This window comes from Pseudorasbora parva, chromosome 2 (assembly GCF_024679245.1).
Source record: "Pseudorasbora parva isolate DD20220531a chromosome 2, ASM2467924v1, whole genome shotgun sequence".
Taxonomy (NCBI): Eukaryota; Metazoa; Chordata; class Actinopteri; order Cypriniformes; family Gobionidae; genus Pseudorasbora; species Pseudorasbora parva.
Window position 1 is genome coordinate 27072169 of NC_090173.1, and position 14170 is coordinate 27086338.

Genomic DNA, 14170 nt, shown 5'->3' on the forward strand with positions numbered 1-14170 from the left:
GGCTTCACAACAACTCTGTGACTGTTCTTGAATGGCACAGCCAGAGTCCTGCACGGGTTCGATTTTGTAAATTCGCACCCGCCTGTACCCACGGTACGTTAAACTGCTTCCGACCCGTTTTCCGACATGGAGCACTAATTAAAATCCGCACCCGACCCGACCAGCTTAAAATAGAACCAACACCCGACCCACACCTGAAATAAAACCAGTTTAGCATATAACATTATATAGGCCTACACATTTATTGCCAGGTCATACAAAAGTAATTACAGCACCGCGCCACGTCTTTAAAATTCGAACACATTTTTTTAAAATGAGTGTAGGCACACCGGCGGCGCCATTCGGCTCCTGTCCGTGGCGACTCAGGAAGTTCAAAATCCTGCCACGCCACAGAGCGCCAATGTACTGATTTCACCCTGGGCAACAAGATGCACAAATCGTGCAGCTCTTCTGTCAAAAGTGGATTCAAAACTGAGCTTGCGCGTCTATATAATGTGCGCGTCTGGCACTGAGTCCGGTGTGCGACCCCCTTGAAGCCTTGTGTGATTTTTTTTGAAAGTGAGAGAATCCTGGGAGGGCACGCGGTGGCGTGAGTACAAATAACCTGATATTGTTTTGAAATTATTTTATTAACTTGAAATACAGGAAAGACATATTTTATGTTCCTAAAAATGTGCATACATTTTTATGTTCGCACGTGACTGTTTTAAACCCGTGTTAGACCCGTGTTTCCCCTTGTCTGACCCGACCCGCACCCGTATCCGACACAGTTTCAGCTAAATTTGCGGGTCAATGCTTCGGGAACCCGAACCCGTGCAGGACTCTGGCCTGTACACAATCATCCTATAGTGATAAAAATCCATCGTGTTTTTTTTAATCTCCTTTTATGGTTTCCCCTGTCTCAAATCGAGCCATTTGACGTCACACAAGCCCCTCCCACGACTGTTGATTGACAAGCAGCGCTTTAACACAGACCCACCCTGAGCGAGCTCCAGCTGTCATCCGCCATTGTACAAGTAGAGACAATGCTTTATATGTATGCCGTTTTCAATATAATTAATAATCCCACTCTTATAATGAACAACGCGTTATGGTTATTGTGTTATTACAAACTGTGTACGCTGGTTTTAAAGTTAATGTGGATGTGGTAACACTAAGCTTATGTAGATGGTTTATAACGGTGTCTGTTACTGTAAAAAAAAATCATGTTGTAACAGTTATTACAATGCATAGATAACGTTACACATCACTGACAAACTGATATTAACAGAAAAATAAGTTTTTATTGGTATTAGGTGTAACATCAATCTGTCAATGAACTAACGTATACATCAGTAAACACATAGCATTTGCGCTAACATCACCCTGCCAGTATATAAAGAGAGATCAAAGTGACATTACGTTAACCAACCATTCAGAAACGTCCTGTTTCGCCTTTAAATGTCGAATTTTGTTGGTGCTGTAATCTTGTCCCGGGTCCGACTCCGGTTCAAATTGATAAAGTTGCTCAGATGTGTCCTCAGAGACTCATGTCGCTATTCTTTCGCCTCTACTGTTGTCAAGGGCAACACTCCTCAGGCCCACATTACAGAGGGCGGGGTCATTTGTCATTTAAAGCTGTATGCACTGAAATGGCTTGGCGAAAACAGAGCTGTTTTTGACTGGTAAAATGAGTGTTTTCTTACAATACTAATGACAATTCATTTGAAGTATAAATTAAAATTAAATTAAAGTATATTACAAAGTTTTCATTTAGACAATAAAGAATCATATTAGTTTGTTTAAAATGGCATTATATGAACCCTTTAATAAGTAATCTTTATTCACTGAGAATAAGGAATATTCTTTGTGCTTGATGCTAATTGTGAGATGACAATAAATAGGGCTGTAACGATATGCGATATGAAATCGAAATCGCAATACGCAGGTCCACGAACCTGTATCGCGATGTGAGGAGGCAGAATCGCGACACACCCCTTCCAACTGCCAGAATTATCCTTCCTGTCCAGGTCCAACTTTTAAGTCAGCAGTATGGCAACATTTCAGCTACCCGGTGGAGAACAAGGATGGCAATCGTGTAGTTGACAAGACCCACACAATTTGCCGTAAGTGTTTCAAGAAGCTTCCCCAACCGGCTGGCAACGTGGTGTGAGCGTGGCGTTTCTGTAGCGTGTCATCCGCGGGGCGGCTGCGTGGCGTTTTATCTTTCTTTGCACACCAGAAGCGTGTCTGACGCGGCGCTTCTGTTGGTATTGATGTACAGGAGGCCCTATACTTTATGTTAAATATATATTGCCTATTGGTACCGCAAAGAAAACGTCGGCAGTAGCCTATTGACCATACAGATATATGGTATTGACGGCAAAATAGGCTACAGAATACTGTACAGAATAAAACTGTTTTGCCCCCCCCCCATATCGAGGTTTGTATCGTACCGTGGGTCAAAAATCGTGATACGAACCGAATCGTGGGTTTGGTGTATCGTTACAGCCCTAACAATAAAATAATTAATACATATATTTGAATTGCATTAACATTTAAACGTATTATTAATTATTTTATTATTTTAAAATAGCACCACTATTTTATTTAGAATTAATATATAATATTGTATATTATATAACTGAAACAAATTGGGTTATATTAACAACTATATAAATTATTTAAAACACATCTGAATTCCTCTTAAGCAAACTAACCCTAGAACAGAAGCTGCTCCTGAGCAGGTTATGTTCAGAGAGTGAGTTTCTATGGTTACTAACATACCCTGAAAGTTCCCTCCATTTTTGGAACCAAAAGTTGAGGTTATCCGCTGACTGGCTGATAAACATACCCGGGTATGTCTCACAACCTACTTTCTGGAATACCCCCCTGGAAAGGATCTGCAAGGAGGAATGGCAGATGATCCCCAAATATTCCATGGTGTGAAAAACTTGTTGCATCTTTTCCAAAAAGGCTCATGACTGTATTAGATCTAAAGGGTGCTTCTACTACTGAGCAACGGTTCTGAATACTTAGGACCATGTAATATTTCAGTTTTTTGTTTTTTATAAATCTGCAAAAATGTCAACAATTCTGTGTTTTTCTGTCAATATGTTGTGCTGTGTGTACATCAAAGAAAAAAAATGAACTTAAATGATTTTAGCAAATGGTTGCAATATAACAAAGAGTGAAAAATTGAAGGGGGTCTGAATACTTTCCGTACCCTGTGTGTGTGTGTGTGTGTGTGTGTGTGTGTGTGTGTGTGTGTGTGTGTGTGTGTGTGTGTGTGTGTGTGTGTGTGTGTGTGTGTGTGTGTGTGTGTGTGTGTGCGTATTTTTTTTCTTTTCTTTTCTCTTTTTTACTCATTTGGCAGATGCTTTTATCCAGAGACACTTACATTGCATTCAAGGTACACATTTGACATTTTGGCAGTTTTTACTTTTCCTGGAAATCGAACCCATGACCTTGGCAAGAACACAATTGAAATCTTAGAGATTTCTTTCCTTCCATTGACAGTCTATGCAGCTACCGCTTTGACGCTTCATAAAGTGGTCGTAAAACTAATCCATATGAATTGAGCGGTTCTGAAGTATCTCCCTTCTCTTCATTGATCATGGTGTTTGTGCACTAATTGCTTGATTTAAATATTCTCCTGTCACTGGTCTGAACATTGGCGATTTTCTCTAATATGTGTCAGTTGTTGTTTTTGCTCTTCTCAGGTACGACTGCTCAGGGGAGCCCCCTGCTGGCCTCATTACCGGTGCAGGGTCGTCCGCTGCAGACCCCTCTGGACCTGAAACACTTCCTGCCCTTCCGGCTCAGTGGCTCCTCCCCCCTCAGCCTGTTCCCCAACTTCAACACTGTGAGTTAATCAACACTCTCTGTTTTATTTTTCTAAACCTCAACTTCCCAGATGTGTCATCATTTAAAGTTGACTCAGATCATTTTAAAGGCGTCGCGTTGGGTCCCAAATGTCAGCTCTAAATGTCAGGAACTGCAGGGTATTGAGCAGGCTGCAGGGTATTTTTAAAAGTGCAGAATCTTTGTAAAAAGGGCCGCTAAACAGAGGAGTATTGTATTAGATAGTAATTTTAGATTTAAGACTCAACCAGCAGCTCAGATTAGGATCTAGATTTAGTTTCAGACTCTCTGTGAACAGTTGTGGAGGCTCTGTGTGTGTGTGTAACAACAGGGTTCTCTTTCTTCTGATATCTGCATTCTGGACACACACATACACACTCTCCATGTGTTGTGTTTTTGAGTACATTGTAGGTCAACTCAAAATAAAACATCTTAGATACCAAAGGCACGTTTTTATGGCATATATTCATTTGTTAATATATAGTCAGGTGCTGGTTCCCTCTCTGATCAGGTGTGTGTGTGTGTGTGTGTGCACTAGAGTGATAAATGCACCTGTCTCTACAGCAAAGTAGCTGTCAGTGACCTCTCTCCTCTCTTAAGCTCCACTGCTTTCCTGTGCTTTCCTTACTGCTCCTCTCCTTTTCTCTTCTCTTTACAGCTGCTTTAGTATTCTCATCTCTTCTCTGTCTTGTCTTTGCTTTTCTAGTCTCTTCTTCTCCTCTGCTCGGTTTTTCTCTTCACAGCTGATTTGTCTCCTCATCTTATATTGACTCGACATGATTATTGTCTCTTTACTTTTCAGCTCATGATGTGCTGTGTCTCGTCTCATCTTCTGATGATTTTCTCTTCTCTTGATTTTACATCTTTCATATTTTTTCTCTTGTCTCTTTTCATCTCTTCTTGCTCCTCTTCTCTTGATATTACCTGTTATTTCTCTTGATATTGCACCACTTCTCGTCTCATCTTCTCTTATCTCTTCTCTTCTGTCATCACCTCTTCTTTTCTAGGGTCATCTTGTCTCTCTTCTTCTCGTTTCTTCTCATCTCATCTCTGCTCATCTTATTTGTTCGTCTCTTCTTCATGTATTTTGTTCTTGTTTTCTGTAATCTGTCATCTCATGTCATTTCATTTATTTACTGCTGTTTTTTTTTATTTGGCTCTGCTCATCATCCTCCTCTTCTCTTTTCTCATCTCACCTCTTTTGTTCCTGCAGTAGTATCATTGCAGTAGTATCATTTAGTCTTGACCCTCTCCAGTGCTCAACTTCATCCGACGCATACACTCACTGACACACACACACACACTCATTGACCTGGCAGCGTCCCAGACGGTCAGGGATGACTGCGGATGAACAAGAAGAACATTCTCGAGGCTCTAAAACAAATAGACGTACGACCAGCTGCAGAGTCTTTGTGATGTGGTGTACATTCCCATGGCGAGGAGTGTCAGGGGAAAGTCCCTCAGGCCCAGGCGTCAGGTTCAGGGTTACTCCGAGCACCGTTGGGATGGAAGGAATCAGTTTGAATGAGTGGAGAAAAGAGTCTGTTGAATGGAAGAAAGTGCTTTGTACGCATTTTTTTTTTCTCGGTCCATTTTAACATAATTTTCTCACCCTTCCCTCAGATGGATCCGGTGCAGAAGGCTGTGATAAACCATACGTTTGGTGTTCCTCAGTCCCTGAAGAAAAAACAGGTCATCTCATGCAATATCTGCCACCTGCGCTTCAACTCCACGGTTAGTGTGTAGTGTGTGTGTGTGTGTTTTACCCTCCGCAGTTGTGATGACAGACAGTGAACATCACGCTGGACGGGTAAAAGCTGTTTCATCCCTTACAGCATTTACTCTTTCTTTCTTTCTTTCTTTCTGGCATGTTTTTAGATCTCTCTTTGGTCTTCTCATTTTGTCTATGATAATGTAAAATTATCACAGTCTCTTTAACATTCTCTCTCTCTCTCTCTCTCTCTCTCTCTCTCTCACACACACACACACAACACACACATTTAACTAGTTAAATGGTACTTCCCATTGACTTCTATTGTATTATAATTACTGCTGACTAGCTGTAACCCAATCCTATTAAGCAATATAAGGTGTTACTGTATATTGAATACAGTGTAGCACAGCCTGGAGTCTCTTATTGCTTATATAAAATTGGTACTACATATAATCAAGGACAGATATTTTCATTAAAATATGTTATTGAAATCATATCTTCACCCAAAATGAAAATTCTGTCATTTACTGTCATGTTTTTCCAAAGTTGTATGATGTTATTTTTCAATTCAAAACAATATAATTTTTGAAGACTCTGCATACAACTCTTTTTCATTTCATGGTGATCACAGCTGCAAAGCACCAGATAGCACCATACATGTCTCATATGACTCATGCACTATATTTTATGAAAACTTTGTGAGAAGAACTGATGAAAAATGTAGGTAATTCACTGAAAATCTTCCCCTATGCCACAGTTCTGAAATCTCATTCACATTTGACATTTAATATTCACAATTAATAGTGCACAATGACTAAAATTTCAGCCTGTTCCTCAAACAAAGATTTTATTAGAAAGACTTGAAATATAATGCGTGTCATAAGAACTACTCTCATTGTTATTGTTTGTCCCTTTCTTGATGAGTCTTAATTGTTAGAATTGCCAGGCCCTCATCCCTTATCCATCTGTTTGCTGTGGAACACACAATACGGGTTTAGAGGATGGCTTTTATGTATGTTTACTATATGTAAATGACTCAACAGCTCAGCGCAGCTTTAACAGCCTTTGTTGTTTCTGGCAAGTCTAGTGCTGTGCTGGACAGCCATGTGTGAGAGGAAAGAAGATCCATGCAGATGGGAGGATATGCATGAGAAATGAAGGAACGCTTATCTCCATTGCCAGATTCACGTTGCTCGTGTTGTCATAAACAGTTATGTCTCACTCACTTAAAGCGTCTGTCAGGCTTTGAGTGACACTTGATAAGATTCTGGGGGGGTTGCAAGAATTTTGATGATCGTATTTTCATTTTTGGAGGAACTGTTATATCAGTGTTGCTCATGCAAGAGTGTCAGTGTTTTATTAATTTATATATTTATAAAGTTTGATTTGTTGGGAGATTTATGTATGTCTTTTTATTCTGTGTATCTGTTAGCAGTTAGCAGTAGCAAGTTCATACTTGCTCTGCAGCAGCAATAATCAACAGCAGCATTTAATTTATATATGTGACCCGTACTGGCAAAATGAGTTGGAATGCGCACTGACTAATTTCGAGCTACAGGATCAAAAAAGATCAAAAAAGTCTGATCCACGCCTCACAACTTACAGGACGTAGAGGAACAGCTGCTAACATCTTGGTGCCAGACACCACAGCACACCTTCAGGGGCCTAGTTGAATCCATGCCTTGACGGGTCAGAGCAAAAAGGGGACCGACACAATAACACAATATTAGGTCATAATGTTATGCCTGATCAGTGGCAGAAGTTAGCTACATTTTAAAATGTAAGGATATAGAAGAATAGACCAATATAAAATGATTACTGGTAATGTTCAACAGTTGTAACTGGCTAATCAGCAGTGTCTCTCACATGAGTAAGAAAAGGAAGATTTTTTATAAACTTTTTTTAAGTGTGAGATGTGGTTCACAAATATTTTAGTCATGAGAATAAACCTGTGCACCTAAAAATAGTGTGTTTGTATGTTTTTTTAGCCCAGATATACAGTATTGTTCAAAATAATAGCAGTACAATGTGACTAACCAGAATAATCAAGGTTTTTAGTATATTTTTTATTGCTACGTGGCAAACAAGTTACCAGTAGGTTCAGTAGATTGCCAGAAAACAAACAAGACCCAGCATTCATGATATGCACGCTCTTAAGGCTGTGCAATTGGGCAATTAGTTGAAAGGGGTGTGTTCAAAAAATAGCAGTGTCTACCTTTGACTGTACAAACTCAAAACTATTTTGTACAATTTTTTTTTTTTCTGGGATTTAGCAATCCTGTGAATCACTAAACTAATATTTAGTTGTATGACCACAGTTTTTTAAAACTGCTTGACATCTGTGTGGCATGGAGTCAACCAACTTGTGGCACCTCTCAGCTGTTATTCCACTCCATGATTGTTTAACAACATTCCACAATTCATTCACATTTCTTGGTTTTGCTTCAGAAACAGCATTTTTGATATCACCCCACAAGTTCTCAATTGGATTAAGGTCTGGAGATTGGGCTGGCCACTCCATAACATTAATTTTGTTGGTTTGGAACCAAGACTTTGCCCGTTTACTAGTGTGTTTTGGGTCATTGTCTTGTTGAAACAACCATTTCAAGGGCATGTCCTCTTCAGCATAGGGCAACATGACCTCTTCAAGTATTTTAACATATGCAAACTGATCCATGATCCCTGGTATGCGATAAATAGGCCCAACACCATAGTAGGAGAAACATGCCCATATCATGATGCTTGCACCTCCATGCTTCACTGTCTTCACTGTGTACTGTGGCTTGAATTCAGAGTTTGGGGGTCGTCTCATAAACTGCCTGTGGCCCTTGGACCCAAAAAGAAAAATTTTACTCTCATCAGTCCACAAAATGTTCCTCCATTTCACTTTAGGCCAGTTGATGTGTTCTTTGGCAAATTTTAACCTCTTCTGCACATGCCTTTTTTTTAACAGAGGGACTTTGCGGGGGATTCTTGAAAATAGATTAGCTTCACACAGACGTCTTCTAACTGTCACAGTACTTACAGGTAACTCCAGACTGTCTTTGATCATCCTGGAGGTGATCATTGGCTGAGCCTTTGCCATTCTGGTTATTCTTCTATCCATTTTGATGGTTGTCTTCCGTTTTCTTCCACGTCTCTCTGGTTTTGCTCTCCATTTTAAGGCATTGGAGATCATTTTAGCTGAACAGCGGAGATCATTTTTTGCACCTCTTTATAGGTTTTCCCCTCTCTAATCAACTTTTTAATCAAAGTACGCTGTTCTTCTGAACAATGTCTTGAACGACCCATTTTCCTCAGTTTTCAAATGCATGTTCAACAAGTGTTGGCTTCATCCTTAAATAGGGGCCACCTGATTCACACCTGTTTCTTCACAATATTGATGACCTCAGTGATTGAATGCCACACTGCTATTTTTTTGAACACACCCCTTTCAACTAATTCAACTAATTGCCCAATTGCACAGCCTTAAGAGCGTGCATGTCATGAATGCTGGGTCACATTTGTTTTCTGAGAATCTACTGAACCTACTGGTAACTTGTTTGCCACGTAACAATAAAAAATATACTAAAAACCTTGATTATTCTGGTTAGTCACATTGTACTGCTATTATTTTTTAACAATACTGTATTCTGAGAGAAACCCAACAGTCTTTTATCAGTTAGACCTCTGAAACTCAATCAATTGCTCATTAGATTCCCACTACTTGTGGTTCACATACAACACGCTCCCCTCTGTCTCTGTTTTGGTTTCTTTGTTAGCTTGTCTGTCTGTTTCTTCTCGTCTCCACTTACTCGCTCTATTTTGCCATTTTCATTTTTTGCCATTTGATTTATTATACTTCACAGATCATTTTAATATGCTGATTTTCTGCTCAAGAAACATTTCTTATTATTAGACTTCAATGTTGAAAACCTTCATATTTCTGTGGATATCACAATACTTCTTTTCAGAATTCTTTGATGAATAGAAACTTCAAAAGAACAACATTTATTTGAAATAGAAATTGTCACATTAATTATTTTACTGTCACTTGTGGTCAATTTATTGTATCTTTGCTTAGTAAAGGTATTAATTTGTTTAAAAAACTCTTACTGGCACCAAACTATAGGCTATATATGGGTGTGTATAAACATCTCTCCCCCTCATCTGTTCAGAGCAGAGAGTGTTGTCCCCCCGTCCCTGGATAAGGGTCATCTGCTAAGTACTTAAGAGGATTTGAGCGGGTTGACTACTCCCTCTGGGCCCACATACTAATTTCTTTGCTGATATTAGCCCGAGATTTGTTTGATGAACTGGGTGTCAGCTTTGATTTGCAATTTGAAAAACTCTAACCAACTGCCATTCCATTCGCAATTTTTTTTATGTTGTTCCTATGTTTTTTAAACATCGTTTGTGTGGTTTTAAAAAATCTAATCAATTTTTAAAATGATTCAGTATGCAATAAGGGATTCACAGCTCAGCATGTCAGCTGCTCATGTTCACTTTAATTACATGCTGAATTATTACAGTAAATTTCAGCAGAAATCTGGATTACAGCTCTAGATGATTGCTGGAGTCTAGAAACATTAACGTTTTAGCTTAAAGTGGTGCAGTGTTAAAAAAGAGTACTGTAGCCAATGTGTGTGTGTGTCTTTGAATACACAACAATGTCATTCACTATCTCTCACACTCATACACTACTGTTATCAACAGTGTAATTATAATTGTAAAGTGTGATCCATTTTACAACTGAAATTAAAATATTCGGCTGGGCATTTACTCTTATCAACCGCATGCAGACACTGTTGTCGCTGTGTGTGTGTGTGTGTGCGGCACTCAATTATCTATAAACATATGTTTTTGTACATATATGTGTTGCCATGAAAAACTATCAAAAAGTTTATATATATATATATATATATATATATATATATATATATATATATATATATATATATATATATTAGTTTATATTTCACATTTAAGAATAATTGTAAGGAGACAAAACTATCAAATAACACAAAATGAAGTATGAGAATAATGCAGTGATCCAAAAAGCATGAAATGGAAATTTCAATAATGTTTTCTTCTCTATGTTGTGTCATATACACAGATGAGATAAAACATTATGACCACCTTCCTAATATGATGTTGGTCCTCTGCGTGCTGCCAAAACCGACCTGCCAAAACATAGACTCTTCAAGACCTCTGAAGTTGTCCTGTGGTGTATCTGGCATCAAGTTGTTAGCATCAGATCTTTCAAATCCTGTAGGTTGCGAAGTGTAGTTGCCATGGATCGTCTTGTTACTTCAGCTTCAGCACATCCTACAGATGCTCAATTGGATTGAGATCTTCAAAATTTGGAGACCAGGGCAACATCTTGAACTCTTCAACATGTTCCTCAAACCATTCATCAATGTATGCAGTGTGGCAGGGTGCGTTATCCTGCTTAACTTCATTGTCATGAAGTAAGTTACCTGGTCTGCAACTGTTTAGGTAGGTGGCAAGAGTCAAATTTCCGTCCTCATGAATGGCCAGACCCAGGGTTTTCCAGCAGAACATTACCCAGAGCATCACACTTTCTATATCGGCTTGTTGTAGACTCACAGTGCATCCTGGTGCCACCACTTCCCTGGGTAAACGGCACACACATACAAAGCCATCCAAGTGATGTCAAAGAAAACGGGACCCATCAGACCAGGTGACCTTCTTCCACTGCTCCAAGCTCCAGTTACATCGCTCGTGTGCCCATTGTAGGCGATTCAATGGTGGACAGGGGTCATCATGGGCACTCTGATTGGTCTGGTCAGCAGAGTGCGAAACGCTGTTTGTTGTGACACATTGCTCCCATAACGATCATTAAAATTGTGTGTGACTTGTGCCACTTCTGTTGGCTTGGACCAGACGGGATAGCCTCCCTTACCCTCGTGCATTGATGAGCCTTGGGCACCCAACAACCTGTCTCCGGTTTGTGGTTTGTCCGTCCTCGGGCCACTGTTGGTAAATTCTCACCAATGCTGACCGGGAGCGAGACACAAGCCTTGCCATTTCTGAGATACTCTGACCCAGTCACCTTGTCAAAACAATTTGGCACTTGTCAAAATCACTCAGATCTTTATTCCTGCCTGTATCTCCTGCACCCAACACATTGATTATGAGAACTGATTATTTGCTTACCGAGTCCTTAATATGTGGCCTGTTAAGAGATGATCACTGCTATTCTCTTTATCTAGCTCACCAGTGTATATCCAATTGAATTAGCTTCTCAAACAAGAAAAAATATTGGGGCGGGACTTGATTTTGTCCATCAGGAATTGGTTGTGATTTGCTATTGCTGTGATTTCATATGAGTGACAGGTTGCCTTTGGGTCAGAAGAAAAGAGATGTCATTGCAACAGGGAGTGAAAGTTATTTTGATTAAACGTTATGAGTTATATAATGAATATAAATATATAATTATAAATATTTATTTAGACCTATAACCAATACTGCAATATTCCATTTAAAAAAAGGTCATGGTGACTATAACAAATCAAAAATATCTCTCAGCTTTTAGCCTTAATAACAGTTTTGCACTCCTGTGTTATGCTTAGAACTTTATTAAAGGTTGTAATAATTCATTGCATATCAAATAAAATGTTTGTGTTGCAAGGAAATTAAAATGTAGGCACAAAAAACAAGTCAGACTGGTAGTGTGTATACTTTGCAGTCCTTTTACCATCTCCCTTTTACTTTCTCCCTCTCTCTCTCTCTCTCTCTCTCTCTCTCTCTCTCTCTCTCTCTCTCTCTCTCTCTTTCTGTCTTTCTCTAGAATCAGGCTGAGGCTCATTATAAAGGTCATAAACATGCTCGTAAGCTGAAGGCATTAGAGGCTCAAAAGAACAAACAGCAGAGACGACAACTCGACAACGCGCATCACAACAGAGACAGAGAGAAGGAGAGAGAGAGGGACCGGGAGAGAGATGGCAATAGAGTAAAAACGAGCACTCCGGATCCACTCCCTGCTCTGCTGGATGACACCGCCGTTGAGGGAAGTAAGTGAACTAAACGACAATTTGCCATGCGAGTTAGCATTTTTGTTGCTTTATAAAAACGTAAATAAAATGTGTTACAGATAGCAAAAAAACACATTTGCAGCACATTTAACTTCTGTGATTTAATATCTTTCAGAATGTGTAGAGAATTAGAGAATACTGGGCTTGAAATATAGTTGGATAGGACTTGGGATAAGTATTATAGACTGCATTTGTCTGCGTAGACCTATAACCAAACTTTTAAATGGCTATGAGAACCAAATACGTACAAATTGCCGTGAGATTGGGTTATATGTACTGTGTGAGTTTGGAAACATTTGGAAGTATTTGTAATGTTTTTGAAAGAAATTTCTAAGGATCATCAAGCCTGCATTTATTTGATAAAAAGTACAGAAAAACTGTAACATTGGGAAATATTAAAATAAATGTTTTTTTATTGTTTTAATAAAAAATAATGGCTTTAATAACTTTTCTGTGATGCAAAGCTGAATTTTCATACAGCCATTACAATCGTCAGAGTCACATGATCCTTCAGAAATCATATTCAAAAGTTGTGAGCAATAACAATTTTATGTTTTTGAAAAGAAGTTTCTTATTCTTAGACAGGCTGTATTTATTTGATAAAAAATGCAGTAAAACAGTAATATTGTAAAATATATTACAATTTAAAGCAAATGACAAATGTTTTGAATTTTAGTGTATTTTAAAATGTAATTTATTCCGGTGAAGTCGAAGCTGAAACGCCCACTGTGATTGGCTGTTTGTTCTATTACAGCTGTTGAGAAAGCTTGTGAAAAGTGTTGATTATTGCTTTATATTTAGTTATATTTCTATCACATGAAAGGTTGCAATGATGAACATTGAGTAGACGACAGACTGTTGATCGTGTGAACGCAATTTCTCTCACACAATGCTTACACCACAACTAATAGCAAACATGATATCAATATGAATACAGTAAGACATTCATTGTGCAGTGCAACAGCATCATTTATTATAACGGCAGTTTTAGCAAGTGTCCAGATGAATTAAGGGTGTTATTGACAGCTTCAGACATTGGAAATCGTTTCTTTGATCGTTTAAATAACTGATTATTTTCATGCTTCTAAAAGAAAGCAGAAATCTAATCAAAACTCACTGATCACAGATCAGGCATTAGAATTAACACTGCGGTCCTGTCGAATCCATATGTTTAAGTCTGTTTGTATAGCCTGGCATCGGGATCCTTTGGCAGCTTATGCAAAGATGATATTTTATTATAGCCAGGAACAGCATTGCAATCTTCTTATCACAATTTTTTAAAAGGGGTGGTCAAACACATTATTTCGAAGGCTTGATTGTGTTTTTGGGGTGCACTGTAACATGTGTTCATGCTTTTTGTTTTTTAAATCATTATTTTTCATATATTTTACCTTTATTCTACACTGCTCTGTCCCTCCTTGTAAAAACGGTCTGATGATTTCCGGGTTCTATGAAGGCGGTCCCTCAAAAATACGCAATGGACTCAGATTGGTTAGCTGGCCCAGCTGTGTTCTGATTTGATAACCGCCTAGTTTACGTGTTTGATGATCAGCAAGTTATCATTATACTGGATTTA

The 14170-nt window shown here is 38.8% G+C and overlaps 1 protein-coding gene across 6 annotated transcripts in view; it reads left to right on the plus strand.

Annotated features, from left to right (window-relative positions):
- Positions 1 to 14170, plus strand: part of znf385c (zinc finger protein 385C) — a 129494-nt gene that overhangs the window by 82826 nt on the left and 32498 nt on the right. For 4 of the 6 annotated variants that reach the window (XM_067414154.1, XM_067414164.1, XM_067414172.1 and 1 more), the window contains 3 exons: positions 3702 to 3844; positions 5467 to 5577; positions 12351 to 12573. In XM_067414154.1, coding sequence (XP_067270255.1) covers positions 3702 to 3844; positions 5467 to 5577; positions 12351 to 12573 — 477 coding nt within the window. The remainder of the gene's footprint in view (positions 1 to 3701; positions 3845 to 5466; positions 5578 to 12350; positions 12574 to 14170) is intronic. The other 2 variants (XM_067414183.1, XM_067414193.1) reach the window with 2 other exon arrangements.